Source organism: Carya illinoinensis, chromosome 9, assembly GCF_018687715.1.
Source record: "Carya illinoinensis cultivar Pawnee chromosome 9, C.illinoinensisPawnee_v1, whole genome shotgun sequence".
NCBI lineage: Eukaryota > Viridiplantae > Streptophyta > Magnoliopsida > Fagales > Juglandaceae > Carya > Carya illinoinensis.
The window spans coordinates 8048819-8074243 of NC_056760.1; the positions used below are offsets into that span (position 1 = coordinate 8048819).

Sequence of the window (25425 nt, forward strand, 5' to 3'; positions counted from 1 at the left end):
AAGCAGAATTGGATAAAGGCTGTAACGAGTCCAAGTCTAATCTCAAGCCCAAAATGTCAGGCAGCAACCAGCATAGATGACTGATCAAAGACGAGCTGTTTCCACTATTACCGAAACGCCCCTGAAAAATGTTAAATTAACCATAGACGTTGCTTCTGATTCTTTACCCTATCTACTCTGTCCCTTACTTTCAACGGCTTTTTTTTCTTCTCGTCGTCCCCTTGCCCCGAAATCCGAACCCTAACTTTCTCAGAATTTCTTGGGAAAATGAAGACTCACCTAAAGATTTCTCCAATTTTATCCCAATAATCATTCAAGAAATAGATTAAATTAATATAACAGTTAAATAAATTACATACGCAAAAAATAAATTAAAAAAATCCGAAAGCCGAACAAAAAAATATGACAGAGCTCGATCTGTCCAAGAAAGTCGCCGATAGATATCTGAAGCGAGAAGTCCTCGGCGAAGGTACCTACGGGGTCGTCTACAAAGCCATTGATACTAAGGTAGTTCTTTCTTTCGAGTAATTATTTATTATTTTTTTTCCTTTTAACTTTTTCTTTTGGTGGGTTGGGGGAATTGAGAGCTGAGAATTATATGTGTAGACGAATTTCAGTGAGATGGTCTTTGCTGTCATGCAAGTAATAAAAATAAAAACATAACCGAGGTGGAACTGAATAGTTGACTCAGGGAAAGCTGAGTGCCTGAGTCGATATTCAGGAGTCTTTTTTTTATTATTTTAGCAATTACATAGGCAGGCACGCAGGCATGTTCTTTAAGGCAAAATCTAGCATGTTGGGTTGCAGCTACGTGATTATCCATGTACATATATAAATTAGACGGGGTTAATGGGTTAGGGAGTATGTGGAATTGGTTAGATTTTAGTGTAGAATGTGCTAAAAGCTTTTGCCTTGAGAGTTGTATGGAATAATGGGGATGACTAATTTGTAAGTTTAACCGCTTGTTTGCAGACAGGACAGAAAGTCGCAATTAAAAAGATTCGGCTTGGCAAGCAAAAGGAAGGGGTAAATTTTACGGCACTTAGAGAAATCAAGCTCCTTAAAGAGCTTAAAGATCCGAATATAATTGAGTTGATTGATGCGTTCCCTCATAAGGGTAACTTGCACCTTGTGTTTGAGTTCATGGAGACAGACCTTGAAGCTGTTATTCGGGACAGGAATATATTTCTTTCACCGGCTGACATAAAATCTTATCTTCAGATGACACTTAAAGGACTTGCTTACTGCCACAAGAAATGGGTTTTACATAGGTATTATTTTAATGTTGACAAGCTGATTTGTAGGTTGTTACCTTCTTGGTAGGATTTGTCTGAAATACGTGCTACTTTTGTTCAACAGGGATATGAAACCAAACAACTTGTTAATAGGATCTAATGGACAGCTCAAACTTGCAGATTTTGGTTTAGCACGAATATTTGGGAGCCCAGATCGCAAGTTCACTCACCAGGTTTGTTTCTACTTATAGAATTGCGTGGTGACTCATTTAATCATTCGAAGTTCCTGTATCTGTACTTTGAGATCTGTGGGGACGAATCTATTAGTAGCCCTTATGGTACTGCTTTCATCAATAGAAATCTTCTTTGGTCATGTTGCTTAAATAATTGTGTTTTTGAAGTTGGGTTTTCTTTTTTGAGTAGATGTTGAACTTCACCCGTTTGTGGTGACTACTGTTTTTCATCTAACAAAAATCATGTGTCACTAGGGCTGCTAATAGGAAAGTAAACTTGGTTGAGTTAGTATTTTTTTGGGACATTGAAGTGATTTAACAAAAGCTTTTGAGTGTTTAAGCAAAAAGTAAGATGAATCAAACATGTTCCTTTTTTTTAGTATTTTCATGTAACAAGTAATGATTACTACTATTATTGCATACATCTTGTTTTTTTTTTCCAATTAATATATTAGTGTCGCATTCATAGTTTTTTTTATATGGGAATTGCAGTTTTTGCTGTAAATATTGTTACTGTTTTTGCACAGCAAGTTTGCGAGAAGGAACTGATTATTTGAGATCTTGGAGGCTGTCAGGCTGGCTGTTTTATATTTATCTCTCTGTCCATGTTGACAAGTAGTTCACTAAATCAAAAATTAGCTACATTGGTTGCAATCATATTGGAAACTTTATTTTGGAATATTTGATGATATCACTGAAGATGATTGACCATTTACTGCATCTAAATCTCCCAATTTAATGGTTATTTTTCCTACTCCTTTTACTCATAAAAAAATGTTTCGTACTCCTTTATACCTCTTACAAACTGAAAAAGATCCATCTTTGTCACTCACAATTGTAAAATACAATTTAATAATAGACCTGTACTCTTATGGTAGGTTTTTGCTCGATGGTATAGAGCACCTGAGCTGTTGTTTGGTACCAAGCAATATGGTGCTGGGGTGGATGTTTGGGCTGCCGCTTGTATATTTGCTGAACTTCTCCTGCGTCGACCTTTTCTGCAGGTGAATTGAAATTTTCATGCTTACTGGTTCCTATGAGTTGGGATCGCAGTTTAATTTCTGTAGATTTGATTTTTTGTGTTTCAGATCCGTTTTACTTTGCTAGCTATGATGCCTGTATTCTCTGGTACTACCCGTGGGGATTTGTTTGTATGTTTTAATATGAAGTGGTGATCATCACGTGATATATTTTTTTGCTAATTACTAAAATTTATTGATCATCATAATTAGGCATATCCCAAGTACACAGGTAGTATACAAGAGAGAAATACCTAATTACAACCTACAGACAAAAAAAGAAGCATATAAGTCATTAAAACTATCCCCCTCAAATATAACACCACCCCCCCCCCCCCCCCCCCCCCCCCAAAAAAAAAAATCAAAAACAAAAAATGATCATTCTCTATTTTCAAAACATCTTCCATTCCTCTGAGGCTCTTTAAGGCTTTCATTAGGTATACATTGCTATCCTTAGGAGTTTCTTGCAATACATAGTGGTTGCCTTCGAATCACATGAAGTCCATATAGATTTCCACACTTCCCTCTGAAGCTCTCCCAGTGGGGAACTTAATCAGTCCATACAAGGGCCCACTGAGTCATCAACCCTTGCATCTATTTGATGCATTATCGAGGGAGGCTTTAAAAGAATAATTGAGAAAGACCGTTAAATGTATTCGTGTTTTTCTGGGTCATCTCAATTATTGGGAACGCCTTTTGGAGATTTCTCTTCAGAAAGAAAGAGAGAGCGACGAGAAAAAACGGTTACACTTGCACCGGATGCAAGAACTTGTCCGTGAATTGTGGAATGAAAGGCAGGGCCAATAAGACTGTAGATGGCTCTTTTTCTGAGTCATGAGAATGGGAAGAATTGCTTCGAACGGGCCCCGGGGGGGGGGGGGATTGTCTTTCTGCATTTAGTCGTGATCCTTAGGCTTATACTTTACTCATTAAGTTTGTGTGCCGGGGCAGGCAGAAAGACTTAGCTTTGGTGCGTCAAGCTCGTTGCATATGAGAATAGTGCTTACTTTCTGGAAAGCTTTGTAAGGAGATTCACCCTTTGCCATACATTGCAGTTGATTTCTCTTTTGATCTTAGTTACAGGCCCGTGGGTCCCTGGACGGTTTGATTTATGTTAGGGCAGAATGATCCGGATGGCGTCAACACAGATTGTAGGTGCATCTAGTTTTAGATTGGTGAATTGGTAAAATCTTATTAAAGATTTGATTGATTCTGCAGTTGAATGGTAATTTGGTTATTTTATTAATTGGGGCTACTTTGTAATGGTCTTTCAAATTATATTTCAGCACCAAACCCGAGATAGACTTAACTAGAAAACAATTAGTAGAGGCCCAACAATCAATATAAGGGTCACACTTTTGTTCTTTAGCAAAACGATTCATGAACTTATTTTTTAAATATTGAGTGAATTGTATTATTATTTCATATTATTGTATTAAGGATTCGCTCATATTTTTTATGCTAATTATAATTTTATAGATAGTAAGTATAAAAATATAAATTAAATGATTAAATTCACCTCTTCCTCTTCCTATGAGATTAAGCTTTGGGACAATGGTGATCTAAGATGGTATTAAAATAGGGGTCTTGAGTTTTGAGTCCCAACTTCGCTCTTTACTTCCCATTTTAATTAATTATTCCTAGTGTTGGGGTCCATTTATTAAAGTGAAATTTGGCCCATGCATGAGGAGTGTTACTTTGAACTCTTCCATGGTGCCAGTATCGACCACTGTCCTGAATCTACTAGTGAATATCTTTCCATTAGTTATGATGAATTTGATCTTTATATCATACTTTTGATTGTTACTTATATTTTATTTGAAATTTTGCGGGGTAGAAGTGGTAAAGAAGGACATAATGAACATGAAGGTGATAGATTATAGAAGTTTAGACAGAATATATTGACAAAAAAAGATACATGTGGTCACCATGGTCAGGGTTACCATTATTTGAGTTGAGTTTGCTGACTAACATGACTAACTTGGAGCTCCTTTGCTCTTATTGTATATCTTGCATGGCTTGATCTTGTCTGCTTATTTTATTTTATTTTACATGTGCCATTTATAGTTATGGAATCTGTATTTGCATGTTTTTCTGATTCTCGTCTTTGTGGTTTTTAATGTTTTATAGGGTTCAAGTGACATTGATCAATTGGGAAAGATCTTTGCTGCGTTTGGGACACCAACACCATCCCAGTGGCCTGATCTGGTATACCTTCCTGATTATGTGGAGTACCAGCATGTTCCTGCACCCCCTTTACGTTCCTTGTTTCCAATGACTAGTGATGATGCTTTAGATTTGCTGTCAAAGATGTTTACTTATGATCCGAAAGCTAGAATATCAGTGCAGCAGGCATTAGAGCACCGGTTTGTCCCTTCAACCATTCAATAGGAAATCTATGGTTACATTTGGTTCCTTTCTCTCATCTATATTTTCCTATTTAGGTACTTCTCATCTGCACCACTGCCTACAGATCCAGATAAACTCCCCAGACCTGCACCTAAGCGGGATTCGAGGGTTTCTGATTTTAATTCACATGATGGTCCTACTGTCTTATCACCTCCAAGAAAGACAAGGAGAGTGATGCCAGACCGTGAGGGTTTGGAAGGAATTTTTCATCATATCGATAAGATTGAGGCAAATGGTGAAAATGCAAATAGGAATGAACCAGTACCAATGTCAGTAGACTTTTCTATCTTTGGAGCAAAACCTCCAAACAGGCCCACAATTAACAGGTAAAAAGTCAGTATTATTTCACAATTGTTTTTTCATTGGTAAACAAGATTTTATTGATCATAAGATTAGGCAACAGCCCAAGTACATGGGATTGTTTCACAATTGTTTTAAATGTCTGTAATTTATTTAAACTTCTATGATAGGTAGTTCTGATTGAAGATCGACTTTCAACCTTGTAGCAATATCTCGAGATAACAAATTTTGATTTGATATAAGACTAAAATTGAACTGTAAAACAACATGATTATTTATTATAGAACACATATCTGAACTAGATTTACAGGTTTCTTGATCAAAACAGTGGTCAAATATAGAAGTTGAAAAGGATTCAGGGTTCTACCTGAGGCAAAAATCCCATTTGCTTTTTTCCCAATCTGCCACATTTTGTTGGCCCATTTGAGGGATTTCATATTTTAAGGGAACATTAATTTAAACTGTATAGTCCTTTTTCAAGTAGAAGTGTAAATTACCAAACCTAACCCAGTTTAAAACATATTTGCACAAATTTATTTGTAGAACATAACGGGTATCAAAAGAGGCCCTCTTTTTTTTTTTGGACGCATAATGCCTTCAATGACATATTTTATTTTATTTTTGTAAGTAAAGATTTTATTTATCGAATGCAATAAGCGAAGCCCATTTACACAGGAAGTATACAAAAGAAACACCTAAATACATTCTAGAACTAGAACAACGAGGACAGCAACTCATGGACTGCCCCACCATTAAGTACAATAGCTGAAAACCAACTAAACAAAGAACATATAAAAAATTCTCAGATTTCATCTACTTTGTGTTCCCTGTTATTAAAATACCTCTCATTCCTTTCCAACCAAATGCACCACATAATACACAAATGAATCATCTTCCATGCAGCTTCCACTTGAGAGCAAGAAAGCAGTCTAGGCCAACATGCAAGTACTTCTACCACTGAATTTGGCATAACCCAGGACAGTCCAGATCTTCTAAACACACCATCCCATAACCCTTTAGCCATATCACAATGAATAAGAAGATGGTCCCCAGATTCCGCAGCTTTCTTACACATAAAGCACCACTCCATAACAATCATACCATGCTTTCTCAAATTTTCAATTGTCTGAATGTTCCCAATTGCTGCTGTCCACACAAAAAAAAGCAACCTTTGACGGAACATGACCCTCCCATATACTCTTCCAAGGAAAAGAGATGTTATGCTGATCATACAATGTCTTATAATGAGATCTAACTGTAAACTTTTTAGATGCTGTGTATCTCCAGTACATTTGATCCCTCTCATGTCGTCTAATAACCCCTGAATACAACAACCTGAAAAAATAGTAACCTCCCCAATGTCCCAATCCTGAACAGATCTGAAAAAACTGACATCCCAATGCATCTCTTCATTAGAGTAACACAACAACTCTGAAATTAAGGCCTACTTATTAACAGCCAATCTAAAAACTGCCAGAAAGGCTCTAAACCGTGCAATCTCACCACACCAAACATCAAATCAGAATCGAACTCTTAAACCATCACCTACCACAAAATTGACTTGTTTCACAAAATTATCTCATCCTTTTGTAATAAAATTCCATAAACTTACACCATACCCCTACTCTCCTTAGTGCACCAACCCCCCCTATCACTTCCATACTTCCATACAATCACCCCCATCCACATTGCTCCCTCTTCCCTATGAAATCTTCACAACCACTTCCCCAACAACGCCTTATTAAAACTACACAAATTACAAACCCCCAAGCCTCCATCAGCAATTGGACAGCAAACTTTTTTCCAGTTTACTAAAGGAATTTTATTCTCCTCTCCCAAACCTCCTCACAAAAGGCTCTATACAACTTTTCAATTTGATTGGCCACTCCTACTGGTAAAGGAAATAAAGAAAGAAAGTACGTTTGAATATTAGAAAGAGTACTCTTTATAAGAGTGATTCTACCCCTTTTTGATAAATACAACCTTTTCCACGCCGCCAATCTTTTCTCAAATTTCTCAACCACCCCATCCCAAATATACTTTGCCTTAAACGACACACCCAACGGGAGACCTAGATATTTCAGGGGCAAAGAAGCAACTCTACATCCCAATAAATCAGCCAAAATATTAATATTATGTACATCACCCACCGGGACCAGCTCTTATTTACCCAAGTTCACCTTTAACCCGGAAACAGCTTGAAAACATAACAAGACAGCCCTCAATGTTTTAATCTGTTCCCCAACAGCATCACCAAAAATGAGAGTATCATCAGCAAAAAGTAAATGTGATATAGAAGTAAAGCCATTATTAGAAGTTCCCACCGAAGTGCATGTACCTGGTCTAATAATCATACATGGTCTAAACTAGACAGATTTCTAATCTCACCAGAGTGGGAATGTCATTTTCCAGATGTGTGGCAAAAGAGATTGCCTTGTTTGAGTTTGGATCATTGGCCTATTTTGTTGGATTGTGGAGGGGTCCAAAGGAGGCGTAGGTCCTTCAAATTTGAAAAATACGTGGTTGAAGGCGAATGGCTTTGAGGAAAAGGTTAGGCAATGGTAGACTTCATATCAGTTACAAGGAACCCCTAGTTTCATTTTTGCGGGTAAATTGAAAGCTCTAAAAAAAGATCTAAAGCTGTGGAACAGACAGTCTTTTGGTGATATAGGGGAGCGTAAAAAAAGCAAGGAGGTGGAGATCCAAGGTTTGGAAAGAATACAAGAAAACCGGCCCTCAACACAAGAAGAAATAGCTGTAAAAAAGGAGTTGGAAGCAAATCTGGAAAGAATAGTAGTTCTTGAAGAGACATCATGGCGTCATAAGTCGAGTGTTATGGTTGAAGGAAGGAGACCGAAGCACCAAGTTCTTCCACAGAATAGCTAACTCACATAGAAGATACAATAACATTGAGATGCTGAAAATAGAAGGAGTGGAGTGTCGGGATGAGTCTATGATAAACCACCATGTAGTTGACTTTTTTGAACAATTACTTTCTGAACAGGTGGTTTGGCAGCCAAAATTGGAAGGGCTTGGTTTTGATTCCATTGAACATATTGATGTAGACTGACTGGAGAGGCCTTTTGAGGAGTTGGAGGCTTTTGAAGTTGTGAGGAAAATGGTTAAAGACAAAGCGCCGGGCCCTGACGGTTTCTTGATGGGTTTCTTTCAAATTTGCTGGGCTGTATTAAAAGATGACCTATTGAAGGTGTTCCAGGAGTTCTACTCAGCGGGAAAGTTTGAAAAAAGCCTTAATGCTACTTTTCTCGCACTAATTCCAAAGAAGGTGGGGGTTGAGGAGATTAAGGAGTTTCGACCTATTAGGTTAGTAAATGGGGTTTACAAGATAGTTTCCAAGGTGCTAGTGAATCGTCTAAGTAAGGTAGTGGGGAAGCTTATTTCGAAACCTCAGAATGCATTTGTTAAGGATAGACAAATCCTAGATGCGGTTCTTATTGCGAATGAATGCCTAGACAGTCGGTTGAAAACTGGTGAGGCAGGGATTATATGCAAGCTAGATATGGAGAAGGCGTATGATCATGTCAACTGGGAGTTCCTTCTTGATCTTTTGGCGAAATGCGGGTTCGGAGAGAAATGGTATTCATGGATTAGGTGGTGTATATCAACGGTGAAATTCTCCGTCTTGATAAACGGAAGCCCAACTAGTTTCTTTTGTAGCACATGAGGCTTAAGACAAGGAGATCCGTTATCCCCTTTACTCTTTGTTATTGTGATGGAGGCACTAAGCCGGATGTCATCAGCCTTGGTTACAAATGGGTTGCTCGCTGGTTTTAAGATTGGATCTCCGAATAGGGGACTTGTTAATGTATCTCGCTTATTGTTTGCAGATGATACTCTTTTCTTTTGCGAAGCAGTTCCTAACCAGATTTGAATTTTGAAGGCCCTTTTCCTTTGTTTTGAAGTAACTTCCGGATTGAACGTTAATTTGGGAAAATCCGAGATGGTGCCTATTGGACGTGTTCAACATATTAGACAGTTGGCTAGTATATTGGGATGCACAACTGCATCTTTACCCATGACTTATCTGGGACTTCCACTGGGGGCGACCTCGAGAGCGGCTTCATTATGGGACCCAGTTATTGAGAAAGTGGAACGTCTGCTAGCCGGATGGAAGATATTATATTTGTCAAAAGGTGGTCGGATTACACTAATTAAGAGTACTCTTTCTAATCTACCCAACCATTTTTTGTCATTGTTTCCTATTCCAGCAAATGTTGCACTTCGGTTGGAGAAACTTCAAAGGGATTTCTTGTGGGGTGGACTGGGCGCAGAACAAAAATTTCACCTTGTTAGGTGGGACAAGGTATGTAGCCCTATCTCGAATGGGGGCTTGGGCATTAGAGATATGAGAACTTTCAATTGGGCGTTACCAGGTAAATGGCTGTGGAGATACCATAAGGAACCTGAAGCCTTGTGGAAGATGGTAATAGAGAGCAAATATGGGGACCTATGGGGGGGTTGGTGTACAAAAGAAGTGAGAGGAGCGCATGGAGTGGGTTTGTGGATACATATAAGAAAAGGGTGGGAGGTCTTCACTCGTTATACCCGAATCCGTTTAGGAGGAGGAACCTGTATTAAGTTTTGTTATGGTACTTGGTGTGATCATGTGGCACTAAAGGAATCTTTTCCTTCGCTATTCAGAGTTGCAAGAGATATTGATGCCTCAGTAGCTGATGTATTGGAAAGATCAGGGGAGCAAATTCAATGGAATATCATATTCAGTAGGGCGGCACAAGATTGGGAGATGAGCAGTGTTGAAGCCTTTTATAGCCTTTTGTATACTACTAAACCGGATAATTCACAGGATAGTTTATGGTGGATACCTACAGTTAAAAGTACTTTTTCAGTGCACTCTTTTTATAAGTCTCTTTCCCAAGAGACACCTATTCAGTTCCTATGGCGAAAGATATGAAGACATAAGGCGCCGCCCAAAGCAGCATTCTTTGTGTTGCAGATTGGGTAAGATTCTCACAACTGATAATTTGAGGAAGAACAGGGTGATCATCACAGATTGGTGTTGCATGTGTAGAAAGGGAGGTGAATCGGTGAACCATCTCTCAATACACTTTGAGGTAGCGAGAAGGCTATGGAATGAGGTACTTGGCAGAATGGACTTGGCTTGGGCTATGCCGGAGACGGTGGTTGGGGTATTGGCCAGTTGGAAAAATCTGAGAGGAAATCAACAGATAAAAGCGGTATGGAAGATGATCCCTATATGCATCATGTGGTGTTTATGGAGAGAGCGCAGTGACAGGACATTTGAGGACAAAGAGAGATCGATGGAGGAATTAAAAGTTTTTTTCTTTAGAACTCTTTGTACATGGACCTTAGCGGTTGATTTCAATGGTTGGGGTTACATGGGGTTACATGAGTTCCTTATATCCATTGTTCATACCTAGATGTGGTCACTAAACTTTGTATCAGGCTTTTGCCTTCTTTTGATAATATAATTTATTTTACTTATAAAAAAAAGAAGTTCCCACCGAAAAACCTGAAATAAAACCTCCTCTTACCACGGCCTCCACCATACAGCTCAAAGCTTCCATAACAAGAACAAATAAAAAGGGGGATAGTGGATCCTTTTGTCTCAAACCTCTTGAACTCTGAAAAAAACCACAAGGCTGCCCATTAACTAAAACTGAAAACCGAGCAGTCGAAACACAATGTCTAACCCAACCACGCCACCTGTCACCAAAACCACATCTTCTAAGCATGTAGAAGAGAAAATTTCAATTTATGTGATCGTATGCCTTTTCCAAGTCCAGCTTACAAAGAAACCCCGGAACACCTTCCCTCAACAGACTATCTAAACACTCGTTCGCAATCAGCACAAAATCAATGATTTGTCGTCGAATTTTGGGATTTAGATATAATCTTATCCATCACCTTGCTCATTCGATTTGCCAAACCTTTTAACTTATAAAATCCACTTACCAAACTAATGGGATGGAAATCCTTCAACTCTGAAGCACCCACTCTCTTAGGAATAAGAGTAATGAAAGTGGCATTCGACGACTTCTCAAACTTTTGAAAATCATAAAATTCTTGCGAACCTGCATCACCTCCTCTCACACTATCTCCAAACAATCTTGAAAGAAAGCCATAGAAAACCCGTTTGGGCCAGGAGCTTTATCTCTTCTCATCCCACAAACCACCCGATGCACCTCATCCACTTCAAATGGCCTCTCCAGCCAGGTTGCTGTAGAAGAATCCACTGCCTCAAGATTGAAACCATCAATTATGGGTCTCCAATCCTCCTTCAATGACATATATCATCTTAAAACATAAGTCAACCAACTTTAGTTCCAATGGCGTTTCTTCTCTCATAGAAATAGATGGAGGGTAAGGTCGTATGTTCAAAACTTGTGCACACTACTACGACCTAGATAGGTATTATCGCTTGTATACCATCTTGTGTACTTGGGCTATACTTATCCTTATTAATAATATTTGTTTACTTATTAAAAAAAAAAAAAAACTTTGTGCATGTGAAGTTTAACAGTAAAGAAAAATCGTATAAAATTATACTAAATTACAAAAGCGAGTTGGAACCAGATTTTGAAAAATAACAAAGTGACCAAACAAATCCTTGTTTATTTAAGGCAACCCTTGACTGACCTGGTTTGCTTTGGATTTCAACCTCGTATTAGGCACATAATAAATCATCTATACCCTCGTTACTAAACATCCTACCTCAGAGTAAAAATGACAATTTTTAATTACATAACAAACCTAAGTTACAAAGCAAAGAAATGTATGATAAGGTTATCAAATCTTACAATAGTATATATCAGTGGAAGTTTAAAGAATATCTACACTAGGATTGTAATATATAAAGAACTTTTGCAAGACAACTATGAATTTTTAAATTTGGAGCTGAAGTGGTTTTGCTTCAGCCATTTCAACTTGTTGGACGAAAAAGTTCACCTGAACCCATATTCTGGACAAAAATCAAAGTGTCTGGAACCAATATCCCGGAGTCAGACAAAGTTGATTGGATGGGTAGGGAACAAACTTCCACTCCTGCTTGCTCATGTATCTGATTCGATTATGCTAATTTCTTGAAAACTTGCAATTTTAAATTTTCATTTATGCTAATGGGTAGAACCTCTCAACAACTGTTACCTGAGTGCTTGTTGGTATAAAACATCATCTTTACTGGATTCCATCTCTTATTTTGATGCAAAATTGGTAAAGTGTGTGTGTGTGTGAGTGGCTGGTTTCTTTGGTAGGACCTCTCAGTAACTGCTGTTACCTTGGTGCTTATCAGTATAATACAATTCTTCATCTTTACTGGATATTCATCTTGTCCTTGATGCCAAATTGGCAAATGTAGGTTTTCTTTTGTTTACTTGCGATTGTTTTGAGTGCCAAGTGGAATGTGAAATTAAGAATCACCTTTTCATGATATTTTTTTTTTTATAAATATTTTGATATGTCAATGCTTGTTACGTCTGGCAAACTTGTACTTAAATTTGGTAGTCATTATAATTGATCCTTTTTTTTCACTTATACAGTGCTGACAGATCACATTTAAAGAGGAAGTTAGATCTGGAATTCCAGCACCCCGAATAAGAACATATTATATCAAGTATACTCAAATTTGGTTATTGTCTAAGGGATGTATTATTGCCATGACAGCATTTATGAGGTATGCAGTTTATTTGAAGGTCATTTCAACATTATAGTCTTCATGTGATTTCCGTTATCTGAATGCGCCTTTGATTTATGTATTTAATTTATTAGGAGGAAGCAGTTATCAAAGAATTTGTGAGGGTTTTGTAGGATTGAAGTTTGGGGATGAAAAATAACTGTTTTTAGGAGAAAAAGAAGATGGCATGAGGAAGTGGCTCCCTTTTCACTCTTGAAGAGAATTTGTATTGTAGCCATGGAAGACCAATTTTTTTAAGGAATTATTATTTTTTATATATAATATTTTGCTATAGTTGATGCTTGAGAACATTAGACTTTGGTTTGGGGCGATGAAGAATCAACATTAATATAGGTGTACTTAGTATTTGACTTGGTGAGGAAAGTTCTATATAAAGCTAAATTCCGGTTAATTGTTACCTGAACGAGTTTTGTGAGAACCTCTGGTAATTTTTCCATGACAAGGTGTTTGTTTCTTCCAGGCTAATTTTCTTGAAAAATATGGGATGGCATATGCACTCAGTGAGAGATATGTGCTTTGGTGGATAAGAAATCTGATGAAAAAGGTTCTTGAGAGATGATGAGGTGATCCGTTTAAGATGGAAGAAATGAGAGGGGAAGACTTGACAAGTCCAAGATTTTTCTCTTTTTCATCAATCAAACTGAAAAACCGAGCTGTGAAATTTTAGCTCTCATGATGCATAGCCGAGTTGTTCTACTCTTTCAAAACTCGCGATTTTATTGCATTATTTTACTTTTTAACCATAACTCAAACTGAGCACTGGATTGATGAAACGTTGGTAGTCTGGCAAGTCCACAAAATGCTGAACTTGAGGATTCGTAGGTTTGGAAAATAAAATTTCCCTCTTTTCTAGAGGAACATTATTAGATCTTTTGGAATATAATTGATATGACACTCTCGTACTATGATTAAAATATCATGTTACTGAAATTATTTACGTAAATATTAATTTTTAATAAACAATGTCATGTCATAATGAAAGTAGCACATGTATACATTCTAGCAATCTCTAAGATCTATTCTCCATTTTTTTTTAATAATTAAACCACATTTTGATGATTTAACTGATAGCATTTCTTTTTCGTTTCTTTTCACAATCATTCTCCACTTATTTACTTATTACAACTTTTTAAAATTTTTATACAAATAAAATAAAAAATTTAAGTTTTTCCAATCTCTAATAAAAAATAATATTAAAAAAATATATTTTAATAATATTTTATTCAACTTTTAATTGTTCTTTCAACTCATTTCATTTATCAGCAAAAACAAATAAGACCGCATTGAGAGATGATCTCAATTCATCTCATTTAATCATTATAATTTTTTTAAAATTTCACACAAAATATAATAAATAATTCAACTTTTTTGAATTTTAAAATAATAATAATATTAAAAAATAATATTATAACAATATATTATTCAATTTTTATTTCAACTCATCTCAACTCCTATATTTAAAAAAGGAAAAAAAAGAAAAAAGAAAAAGGACAGATTCTTTCAACGTCAACAAGAAGTTTTTGCCACCAAGATCATAAACCGAACGAAAGCACACTATATATATGATACAAACGATATAACCACACTAACCAAGGGGTGAATTCGGAGGATTCGACTCTGATGAGTTTCACATCATTCAAAAAATGAAAAAGGCATAGCCCAGCACCGATAGAAAAGAATGACAACATTTCCACACACATTGACAACATTCCCTTGAATTTGGCAAAATATATAAAATCTTCCAACTTGAAGTAGATACAGGTGATAGGCACCAAGACAATTGACAACCTATTATATTACTTTTATTGGTAATTCACAAACAAATTTAGCTGTCGATCAAATGCAGTAACAATAGAAGCGACAAGATATTATTAGTTCATCACGAGGACTAGGCAATCAAAGCAAATAGACATTCATTTCAACAATCAAACTTGAAGTAATTGAAGTAAGATAGACAACGTTAATGTGGATTGGATTTTATTGTATCACTTAATGCTGCCAAGCAATTGAGAAGACAGAATCTCTCTGTTAACAATTTCCACATACCAAAATCAAATAAACAGTATGCATTTCAATTGTCTCCCAATCAGCGATTAGGAACCTGCAAATAGAGGAAACAAAAGGTATGAGCCTAGTAAATTGTAAAAAAAAAATAAAAAATAAACTGAATATTAGCTAAAGAACAGCAAGAAAATAATTCTTCCAGCAGCAGTATAACAGTAGAGGCTGTGAAGAAACCAAGTTTGTTGGCTATTTGATCATAATGACTACTGGATGCATATTTTCTATTTGATTACGATCATACACGTCTTAGGACTTATTTGCTTAGATATGCACGTGCCAGTCTAGACTTTTGAACAGATTCTTGTTACAAAAAGAGTGGCATGATAGACGCTTCATGATTAGAGAAAAATGTATCACAATACTAGTCAAATGTCATGTAATTTCATTAATAATATCTGATAATAAAAGTAGCCACCCATAATAATTTTCTTCAAAACATTGGGTGAACACTCGAGCAAAATCATCCAACAAATCTATAAGATTACAAAACCATTACCATGTCTGCATCAATCAAACTTCTAGACACCCTAGACCTATAAAAACAACTCAATGCAGAAAATAGACCCATCAATTAAAAATTAAACAAGAAAAAATAATTATTAATTCAAACGCATCCATCCTTCAGATATTGAAAAATTAACCAATCTAACAAAGCTGTAGTGTAATCCAGCAAAGCCACGAATCAATCAAGAAGAAAACAAACAAAACTTGGATCAATAAAAAATCACAATTATCGTTGAGCAAAAAGCCCACAATTACTCATTTGAGCACAAACCTGCAATAACCGACTGACTGATCATCAGTGGCCATGCTCTTTGGCATGCTGCTGGTGCTCAAGGTGGCGGCGTTCCTCAGGGAGTGCAACCAGGTAGGAAAAGATCATCCCGCCATAGCAGACATGGAAGAGAGGGTCAACGGAGCTGGTTTGGATGTACTTGGCATGGTAGTTGTCCAGCCCTCTCTGTATTGCACTCTTCACATAGTTGATGGAAAGCATCGGCTTCACATGGTTGGGCAGTTCCTTTACCTTCAGCCCTTTGATCTCATTGTAGAAGTTCCTCAGTGCCATCTGCTATTATACAGGGACCGTAAATAACCTTACTTTTGCTGAGAAAACTTTTAAGCCCGCAGAGATTTTCCATAGAAAAAGGGGGAAAAGGAACTATTTGCCGCACAAAGAAAACGTAGGCTCCGTCGGATTCAATTACGAAATTCTCACATAAATCACAAAATTGCCTGGGGCATTTTCCGTGCAAATCTTCATTTTTATAATCCCACTTTCCCGAAAATAAATAAACATGCCATGCAAAAGAAAGAAACTTCATATTTCCCGGAAGATGTATTCCGAGAAAACCATGCTCTTTGATTATCCTTTCTAAAGATAATGTTCCTATCTTTTATTTTCCTTTCCACCTTTTAACAGTAACCAAACGGAAGGAAGAATCAATGAATTATCAGTATTAGAGAAGTTCAATCAGCAAATAGATGCCTCGTACAAACTGACAAACCCTAAGGCAGTGCAATGCTTGATTTATCAAGGAAGGAAAGAAAATCCGTTCAAAATGGGAATCGAGAAGAAGATCGTTATTAGCGATTAGATCAAAGTGAAAACAGGGAAGAAAAGCAAGAGACTTACTTGGAGTGGCTGTTGTTTGATCGGGATATTTGGAAAAAAGGGAAGGACGGCTTCACTTTCTCAACTCGACGGAGCTCCAATAGGTGGTCAAACTCAGCGATTCTAAATCGTGCACTGAACTGGCTGATTCCATCCAACGGTCTATATTTGCCTACATACATAAGATTTCATCTGTGTATGAAATTTCCTTAATAGCCTTGCCTCCGGCTCCAAGGTGAAATCGGTCGTCTACTTAGGTCCGGTCCAGTTTGATTCAGGGGAGTCATAAATTCAAAATGAGAATAATTTCATGCCGGTGTCTCCTGCAAATACAAAATATCGAAAGCCAATAGAAATATGCCACGTTATTGGTTACACACTACCCGTTATACCGCACAACAGGGAATTCGGTTCGGAAGCCAATATCTCACCCATTCATCTCACTCTGTCGATCGATCTCCTCCGAACACGAAAGAACTCTCACTCGCTCGAAACCTAGCCTCCCCATCTCCGTCTTCCTCACCCATTCAGTCTCTCTGTCGCTTGATCTCCCCCGAACACGAAAGAAACTCTCTCACTCGCTCAAAACCCAGCCTCCCCATCTCCGTCGTCCTCACCCATTCAGTCTCTCTGTCCCCCGAACATGAAAGAAATTGAAATGGCCATGCACAAGCCTCGCGTTTGAACTACTTTTGTCTACACTGCCATTAACACTTAATAATAGAAAAAAAATTATGCAAGAATCATGAAAAAATTACAGTCGATTTACACAAAAATTATAGAATCATGAAAAAGACTAGTATAGTTTCTAGCATGTACTCAAAAATTATGGATGGATTTTACACAAAAATTATTTCACCTATAGATTGAAAATAGGGCAGTCGGTTCACATAACAATATTGCATTTCACCTATAGTTTCTAGCATTTACCATGATGGGTTGGTAGGTTCGTCGGTGTGCGAGATCGGCGTATAGGAGAGACGGAATATGGGTTTGTGTGTGAGATCGGGACCACTAGGAGCGCAGAGAGGGGGTCGGCGAGGTGGGGGGAGATTGTAGAGAGAAGAGGGGAGCGCAGCAAGAAGAGGGTGGTCAGGGGGTTGGGCGGGTGGGGGCAGGATCTGCAGAAATGAGAACGCAGAGAGAACGGGGGGTCTGGGGGGGAGGAGGCATTGATCGCTTGTTGCGCACTCACAAATGTTTCATAAAGCATAGCATACGTGTCCACTCCTCATTGGTTTTCGACAAATACAGATAATAGGTGCCACCGGTTCAAAGCGTCTCACATTCAAAATTTCAATCAATCATTTTTGTTGAATTGAACCGTTAGTTATTGGTCTACTCAGCCTATGAACATTTTTTTATTGTATATATATGATTAATGAAATTAAGTGATCTCTTAATTAACATTTTATATATAGTTAATAAATATTAAATAATTAAGAATATGAACTGAAAGAGGCAAATCAGGTCGAATAATGATAAGGAATAAAAATCTTCCTGCAAGCCTTCTACACACAAGAGGATCTGTCAACAGAATGCCTTGATCCTTAGTGAGCTATAGATTTTGATCCGTATGAAATTTGGTTGGCAAAAGACCAGCATCAACAATGATTTCAAGTGCATATTTCTACTGGCAGAGAGCAACTCCTTGGCAGATTGGAAAATTTCAATGCCAAGAAAGTATCTAAGACTAAGGTAGCCAAGGTCCTTAAGAAAATAAGGGTTTCTGGAATCCTCTTGTTGAGATATGGAAGATGTGGTTGATATAGATGTGATGCAGGGGGGTTCGAGACAGATGATGCTGAATTGTCAGATTGCACCTTGATGGCGCTGAGATACTATGAGTTGACAGATCAGCACAAAGGCGGAAATTGATTGTGATATGTTCCTAATTGGGACCGTTTTGAGTGCGTTTCAATCTTTTGACCATAACTTTGGCTATGGGCATCGGAATTGCTTATAAGACCCCAATTCGAAAAGCTCTTTTCGGCGCGCACGTTGTCCACATTGATCATGGCTCCATGTGCCCTGTTTTCGACCTCAAATTTTACTATTTTTCCCTCCGAATCACTAGTTTTAGTTATTTTTTACTATTTATGGTAATATTTCATTTGTCAGTTAGAAAGTCATTTTAAATCCGATTTGGGCCGAATTTTTTGCAGATTGCTTATTTTATTTTGAATCTCAATTTGGAGTGATTTTTGGGATTTTGCTATTTTTGACAAAATTCGGATAAACGCTATTTTTGGCTATAATAGTCCAGCTTGTGGACTGATTTTCATTATTACTTGATTTGATAATATTCAGTTAAATCCTAGAGATTTTTTTCTCTGCGTTTTGGGTGATTTTCGCCTCTTCTTCCCTGTGAATCATCTGCTGGAACTAGCCTGCAGGATAATCGCTATTCTATCCGGCGTCAATTGGCATCAGAGATATGAATCACAGAGCTCAAAGCTTTGATACCACGAAGAAAAGTTCGAGCTTGTGTTTTAAAATGGTTATTTTGCACAGAGCTAGATAGTGATTATCTATGGAGGTTGCTAACAAAGAGAGCACAAGAGTATAAGAAATCTGAGATCCTGGAACTTTATTGTGTATTCTAATATGAATAATTAATTTATACATGCAGGATTTATATAAACAATCAAGCAGTATAATAGAGAAAAATATCCACAATTAACCATGTGTCAAATACATTTCTAATGGTAAGTTAGATTGTAAAATTATTTTTATTATAAAGTAAATCTAACGTATTATATAAAACTATGTTAGTTTATGTATTTACTTTTGTAGAATTTTTTTGTGGCTATAACGCTTCTCTTTTAAACTTTATTTAAAAAAAAACATGTTTATTATCATATACTACATGTATGGATTGCTAAACTATTTTTTATTGATTTATAAATCCCATAAACACTAATATTTAATATTACAAACATTTTTTTCTTTTTTAAAGAAGAGGACAAGACCCAAATTTTATTGATAAACCTTTACTTATAGCGGGTGAATGTCTCATACAAAAAGAGCAAGGTGTTTACAACATATGAAAATCCAAAACCAAGTTCTTAACAAAAAAGACCATTACTAGGAAAGAAACAAAAATGAAGATATAAGAAGAAATTAAGAAGGTTAGAATTAATGCCAGAAGTTGGCAATACCTGCACGATCCAAAGCAAAAAGTCCAACCATATGTTTGTGAAATTCAAAAATAGAAGATGAACTTACAGTGTTGCCCAAAGCTCCATGATTAGTGAGACTTTCTTAAAGCACCCCTTTTCTGTAAACATGAGTAATTCTAAAAGAAAAAAAAAATGATTGAAATGTAAGATATCATCCAAAAGATCAGTATATTTCCAAGAGGGATATAAATTTTTATTAAACCAATTCACCACAAGTAGATAATCAGTTTCCACAAGAAGGTTATGAACACCCCATTGATAGCATAAAGTAAACCCAGTTTTTAAAACAAATAACTTTGAAAAAGTGTTCGTACCCATACCAAGATAGCAAGAAAAACCAACAACAAAAGAGCAATCATGGGACTGAAGAACCCTCCTCCCCCCACAACCATTAGACTCTAGATTACCATTAGAGGCACTACTAGGGGTGAAAGCCGGTCGGTCCGGACCGGTAAAACCGACTTGACCGAGTGTTTCGGTCCGGACCGGACCGGACCGAACCGGCCTTAGAGCCGGTCGGTCTCGGTCCATGAAAGTTAAGATTTTCGGTTTCGGTCCCGGTCCCGGTCCATGACTTTTTTGGACCGGACCGACCGAATAGAAAAATGTGATTTTAAAATATATTATATATATTATTTTATATAATAATTGTATAATTAATTATGCAATTTTCATCTAAAATATTACCATTAAGTTTAACAATATAAAACTTTAAATTTAAATTAATGTTCTAGTAATTAACTAATGTCAATTAGTTATTAATACTTATTATCAATTGATTAAATTCACCATTAACTAATTAGTAGGTGAATTAACTAATTACTAATATAACTATTATCTATGATCTGATTAAAGTTATTAGATAAACAAGTTATACTTAAGTTGTAACTTGTAACTTTGTAAATATAAATCAATGATAAATTTTAATTAACTAATATATAATATCAATTAAGTAACCTATCACCAATTCACCATTAACTATGTTACTATTAATTATTAACATATACAAGTAACAAGACTACACTACATCTATGATCTAATTAAAGTTAGTAGATAAATTTTTTGTAAAATACCTAAGTTGTAACTTATAACTAAATATAAAGCAATTAATGTAAATTTTAATGAACTAATATATGATATCAATTAAGTTATTAACTAACCTATCACCAATTCACCATTAACTAATTATAGTTTATTAACATCTACATCTATGAATCATGATTCATGATCATATAAAAAAATTTGCATCTATAAGTTTAATATAGCTCACTAATTCATTGACATACTATAACTATAAGTCTATATCTCTAAGTTAGTAATAAAATAGTAATTAATATATTAATATAAGTTTAATTAATTATTTTTTGAGTTAATGAAATAATCCACATTATTACATCAATTAGTTTACTTAACTTTAATTATATTAATTTAAATATTTTTGCATTTAAATAACAAGAAGATAAAAGAATTTAAAAGAAAAGATTGGACCTAAACGGCGCCGTTTAGGTCCAGTGGAGACCAAGGATTAAAACCGGGTTGCATGAAACGGCGCCGTTTCATGCAACTCAGTTTTAAAATTTAAACCCAGCCGGTCTGTTAAACCTTAAACGGCGTCGTTTGGAGTTAAATTTAATCCCAAACGGTGCCGTTTTATCCCTAAACGGAAGGCAAAGCCTTCTTCCCCCCTCCCTCAGCTCATCGATTTCATTCCCAATTCCCAATCCCCCCCTCAACTCCCGATTCGGCGATTCCCAATTCCCCCCTACCCCTCAGCTCCCGATTCAACGATACCCTAACCTCTCAGCTCGGCCGACCCATACAGACCCCCTTCCATCGCAGACCTTCGCCCCCTCAGCTCAACGATACCCATCGCAGACTCACAGCCCCTCCAAACGGTCCACAAACCAGCCGGTCCAGCCCCTCCACTTCCCACAAACCAGCCGGTCCAGCCCCTCCAAACGGTGATTCGCACCCTTCCAGACTCCAGTTCCCTCTAAAGGTAATAAATACCTCTAATTTCCAAATGTAGTTTGCTTTTTTTGGTTAGGTTAGGTATTTACCGTATTTGACTACATGATTCATGTTTTTTTGTTTTTTGTTTTTTTTTGAAATCATGTCCTTCTCTTCTCCACGGGGTTGCTTATTATATATGTGTTCATGAATGACAGAAAATCAAACCATATAATATTAATGTTATGAAGTTCTTAATATGATTGTACTTGTATGTATATATGTGTTCATGAATGACAGATTGATTCATGTTTTTTTGTTTTTTGTTTTTTTTTTGAAATCATGTCCTTCTCTTCTCCACGGGGTTGCTTATTATATATGTGTTCATGAATGACAGAAAATCAAACCATATAATATTAATGTTATGAAGTTCTTAATATGATTGTACTTGTATGTATATATGTGTTCATGAATGACAGATTGATTCATGTTTTTTTGTTTTTTTTTTGTTTTTTGAAATCATGTCCTTCTCTTCTCCACGGGGTTGCTTATTATATATGTGTTCATGAATGACAGAAAATCAAACCATATAATATTAATGTTATGAAGTTCTTAATATGATTGTACGTTCATGTATATATGTGTTCATGAATGACAGATTGATTCATGTTTTTTTGTTTTTTTATTTTTTTTTTGAAATCATGTAGATGGACCAGATTCAAGACTCTACTACAGATGATGTAGAGTCAAGTATGCATACACAAAGTGGTACAGCCCTACCTCCACTTGCACCCAATGTAAGTGGTAGACATAGGTCAATGGTTTGGGATCATTTTACTAGAATACCAAACGGTGATCCAAGTAAACCTAGGGCTAAATGTAATTATTGTACTGCTTCGTATGCATGTGATACGAAGACCAACGGTACAAAGTCCATGAAATATCATATTGAAAAACAATGTAAGAAATGTCCTTTTAATAGGACGGATAAGTCTCAAACTACCCTAGCTTGGAAGGCGGATGGAGGAAGTGGTAGTGGAGAACTTGTGTCTATAGCATTCAGTGTTGATGCTTGTAGACAAAGCTTAGCAGAGATGATAATTCTTGATGAGCTACCCTTTAGGTTTGTTGAGGGAGAGGGTTTCAAGAAGTTTATGCTTACTGTTTGCCCTAAGTGGGTAACGATTCCATCTCGTGTTACGGTTGCAAAGGATTGCTTTAGTGTGTATACGAGGAAAAAAAATAAGTTGAGAAGTGCTCTTCAAGGGCAACGAGTTTCCCTCACTACGGATACATGGACATCCGTGCAAAATCTCAATTATATGTGTCTTACTGCACACTTTATTGATGATGATTGGAATCTACACAAGAGAATTCTTTCTTTTTGTTTGGTTGAGAATCACAAAGGGGATACACTTGGTAAGGCCATTGAGATGTGTTTGCATGATTGGGGGCGACCAAAATATCTTGCTATCACACTTGATAATGCAAGTTCTAATAATGGTGCAGTTTCTTATTTGAAGAAAAAAACCAAGTATAGGAAGGATACTATTTTGGAACATGAATTTTTGCATGTTCGATGCTGTGCCCACATCTTAAACTTAATAGTTCGTGAGGGGTTGAGGGAATTTGATGAGTCTATTGCAAAGGTGAGAGGTGTTGTAAAATATGTGAAGTCATCACCTCAAAGGTGGAGCATGTTTAATAAATGTATATAGTTGGAAGAAATTACGTGTAAAAGTGGCATTTGCTTAGATGTACCAACTAGGTGGAACTCCACCTATCTTATGTTAGAGAGAGCAATAAAATTTCGAAGAGCGTTTGAACGGTTGGAAGAAGAGGATTCGGCTTTCCTTACTAGTATTGGAGATGATGATGACGATGATGAGGAAGATGTAGAGCAAGTTGTGAATAGGAGAACGTCAAAAAAGTTGGGGCCTCCCAATAATATTGATTGGGAGAAGGCAAGGTTGTTTGTAAAGTTTCTTAAACTATTTCATGATGCAACTTTACGCTTTTCGGGGGGTCTATATGCAACTTGCAACTCTTTTTTTCCGGAGTTAGCTACAATATCCGGTGCAATTGATTTGGAGTGTCAAAATCAAAACCTTGTGGTGGGATCAATGGCCACAAATATGAAGAAAAAATTTAACAAATATTGGGGCAACTTGGATAATATGAATATGTTGTTGTTTGTTGGAATTCTTCTTGATCCTCGGTACAAGATGCGATATCTTGACTTTGAGTTGGAAGTGATGTATGCCCATGATCCCACAAAAGCAGTTGATTTGAGTTGTTCAGTGAAGAATACTTTAACCCGCATGTATGAGTCATACCTTGCAAATGATGAGTATAGCAACTCTTTACAACAACAGCAGCAGTCTAGAAGTTTATCACGTGAAGATGTAAATCTTACTGATGAAGATGGCGCAAGTACAGACGTGGATGTTCGTGCACAGAGAATGTCCATATTTAAGCAACGGTTGCAGTCGGAGGACTCTCTTGAAAGCAAGTCAGAGGTTGATAGATATCTAGATGAAAAGTGTGAGACAGACAGTGCAAGTTTTGACATTCTAGTTTGGTGGAAGGTTAACTCATTTAGATATCGTGTGCTTTCAAAAATTGCACGCGATGTACTTGCAATACCAGTCTCTACAGTTGCCTCTGAATCTTGCTTTAGCACAGCGGGTCGTGTTCTTGATCCTTTCCGAAGTAGTTTATCTCCAATGATGGTTGAGGGCCTCATTTGTACACAAAATTGGCTTCGTTCTTCATCTACTCCAATCAGCCTTAGGACTATAATGGATGATGTGGAAGATTTTGAGAGGCAGTTGGATATGGGTATGTTTATTATTTACTTCATTTTATAACTTTTATGATTTATATATGTAGTGAAAATTTATATAAATTGTTTTTTTTTCCTTTATTGTATAGCACTTGCTCAGGAGGGTGAAAATTCTATGGAGGCGTCAAATACAATGTCTACATCTAATGCAAATTCATGAGGTGAGAACTTAAATTGTTTTCTTTAAAATTTTAGATTATTTTCTTCAATTGTGACTTGTCCAATTTAGTTTTACTTTTGTATTGTCTCTCATTGAATTTTTGTGTCCTATTTGGCAGCATTTCGTTTGGTGGTGAAAGCTTTGACGGGATCAAGTGTTTGCCGTTTAGAGATCATATCTTAGTTATTTGTTATTTGTATTAGTTATTATTTAGTCACTTGTAATTCGTAATATCACTTTATTAGTTATTATGGCTAGAAGCCTAGATGCATGGATTGTAAATTGTAATATTTTTTATGTCCTTTGCTTAACTTTTTTTGGTTTCTTATTTTTTTTCCCTTTTATTTGGACTTTTGGATGTTTAGTTGGCATGTTTAGTTGGATGTTTAGTTGGATGTTTAGTTGGATGTTTAGTTAAGACCTATAAAAAAAAAAAATGTTTAGTTAAGAATTAGATGTACTTTTTAACTTTTTTCCTTTTCTTTTGAAATATGGATGTTTAGTTGGCATAGAATTAGATGTATTAAATTTCATTTGATATGAAATATTGCTTGTATGTGAGGATTTGACATGAATTGTTGGATTTTTTATTTTTGGATGTAAAAGTGGTGCTCTTTAAGTTTTAATGAAATCATAGGTCCTTTGCAAATCATTAATTTAGACATTAAGTCATGGATTTTTTTTGTAATTTATGGGTTTTTTTCAATTTTCTTTATTTTT

General features: G+C 36.4%; 2 protein-coding genes across 5 annotated transcripts; one reads left to right on the plus strand and one right to left on the minus strand.

Annotated features, from left to right (window-relative positions):
* Window positions 1–149: 149 nt before the first annotated feature.
* On the plus strand, window positions 150–13803 carry LOC122276288 (cyclin-dependent kinase D-3-like). 3 transcript variants are annotated; one of them, XR_006228820.1, is made up of 8 exons: window positions 150–507; window positions 973–1271; window positions 1360–1468; window positions 2347–2472; window positions 4618–4853; window positions 4932–5222; window positions 12735–12868; window positions 13350–13803. XR_006228820.1 is itself a non-coding variant. In XM_043085895.1 (7 exons), the coding sequence occupies exons 1-7, from the start codon at window positions 403–405 to the stop codon at window positions 12790–12792; spliced, it is 1224 nt and encodes a 407-aa protein (XP_042941829.1). In that variant the 5' UTR covers window positions 150–402; the 3' UTR covers window positions 12793–12869. The 3 variants fall into 3 exon arrangements, 1 of the variants encoding a protein (XP_042941829.1); XR_006228821.1 differs by lacking the exon at window positions 13350–13803 and adding an exon at window positions 12964–13286; XM_043085895.1 differs by lacking the exon at window positions 13350–13803 and having other exon boundaries at window positions 12735–12869.
* Window positions 13804–14778: 975 nt separating this feature from the next.
* LOC122276289 lies at window positions 14779–16749 on the minus strand. Of its 2 annotated transcripts, none has more exons than XM_043085896.1 (3): window positions 16590–16749; window positions 15729–16022; window positions 14779–14990 (listed from the first exon to the last, which is right to left on the minus strand). In XM_043085896.1, the coding sequence occupies exon 2, from the start codon at window positions 16020–16022 to the stop codon at window positions 15753–15755; it is 270 nt and encodes an 89-aa protein (XP_042941830.1). In that variant the 5' UTR covers window positions 16590–16749; the 3' UTR covers window positions 14779–14990; window positions 15729–15752. The 2 variants fall into 2 exon arrangements, with proteins under 2 accessions (XP_042941830.1, XP_042941831.1); XM_043085897.1 differs by having other exon boundaries at window positions 15729–16025; window positions 16590–16746.
* Between the last annotated feature and the right edge of the window lie 8676 nt (window positions 16750–25425).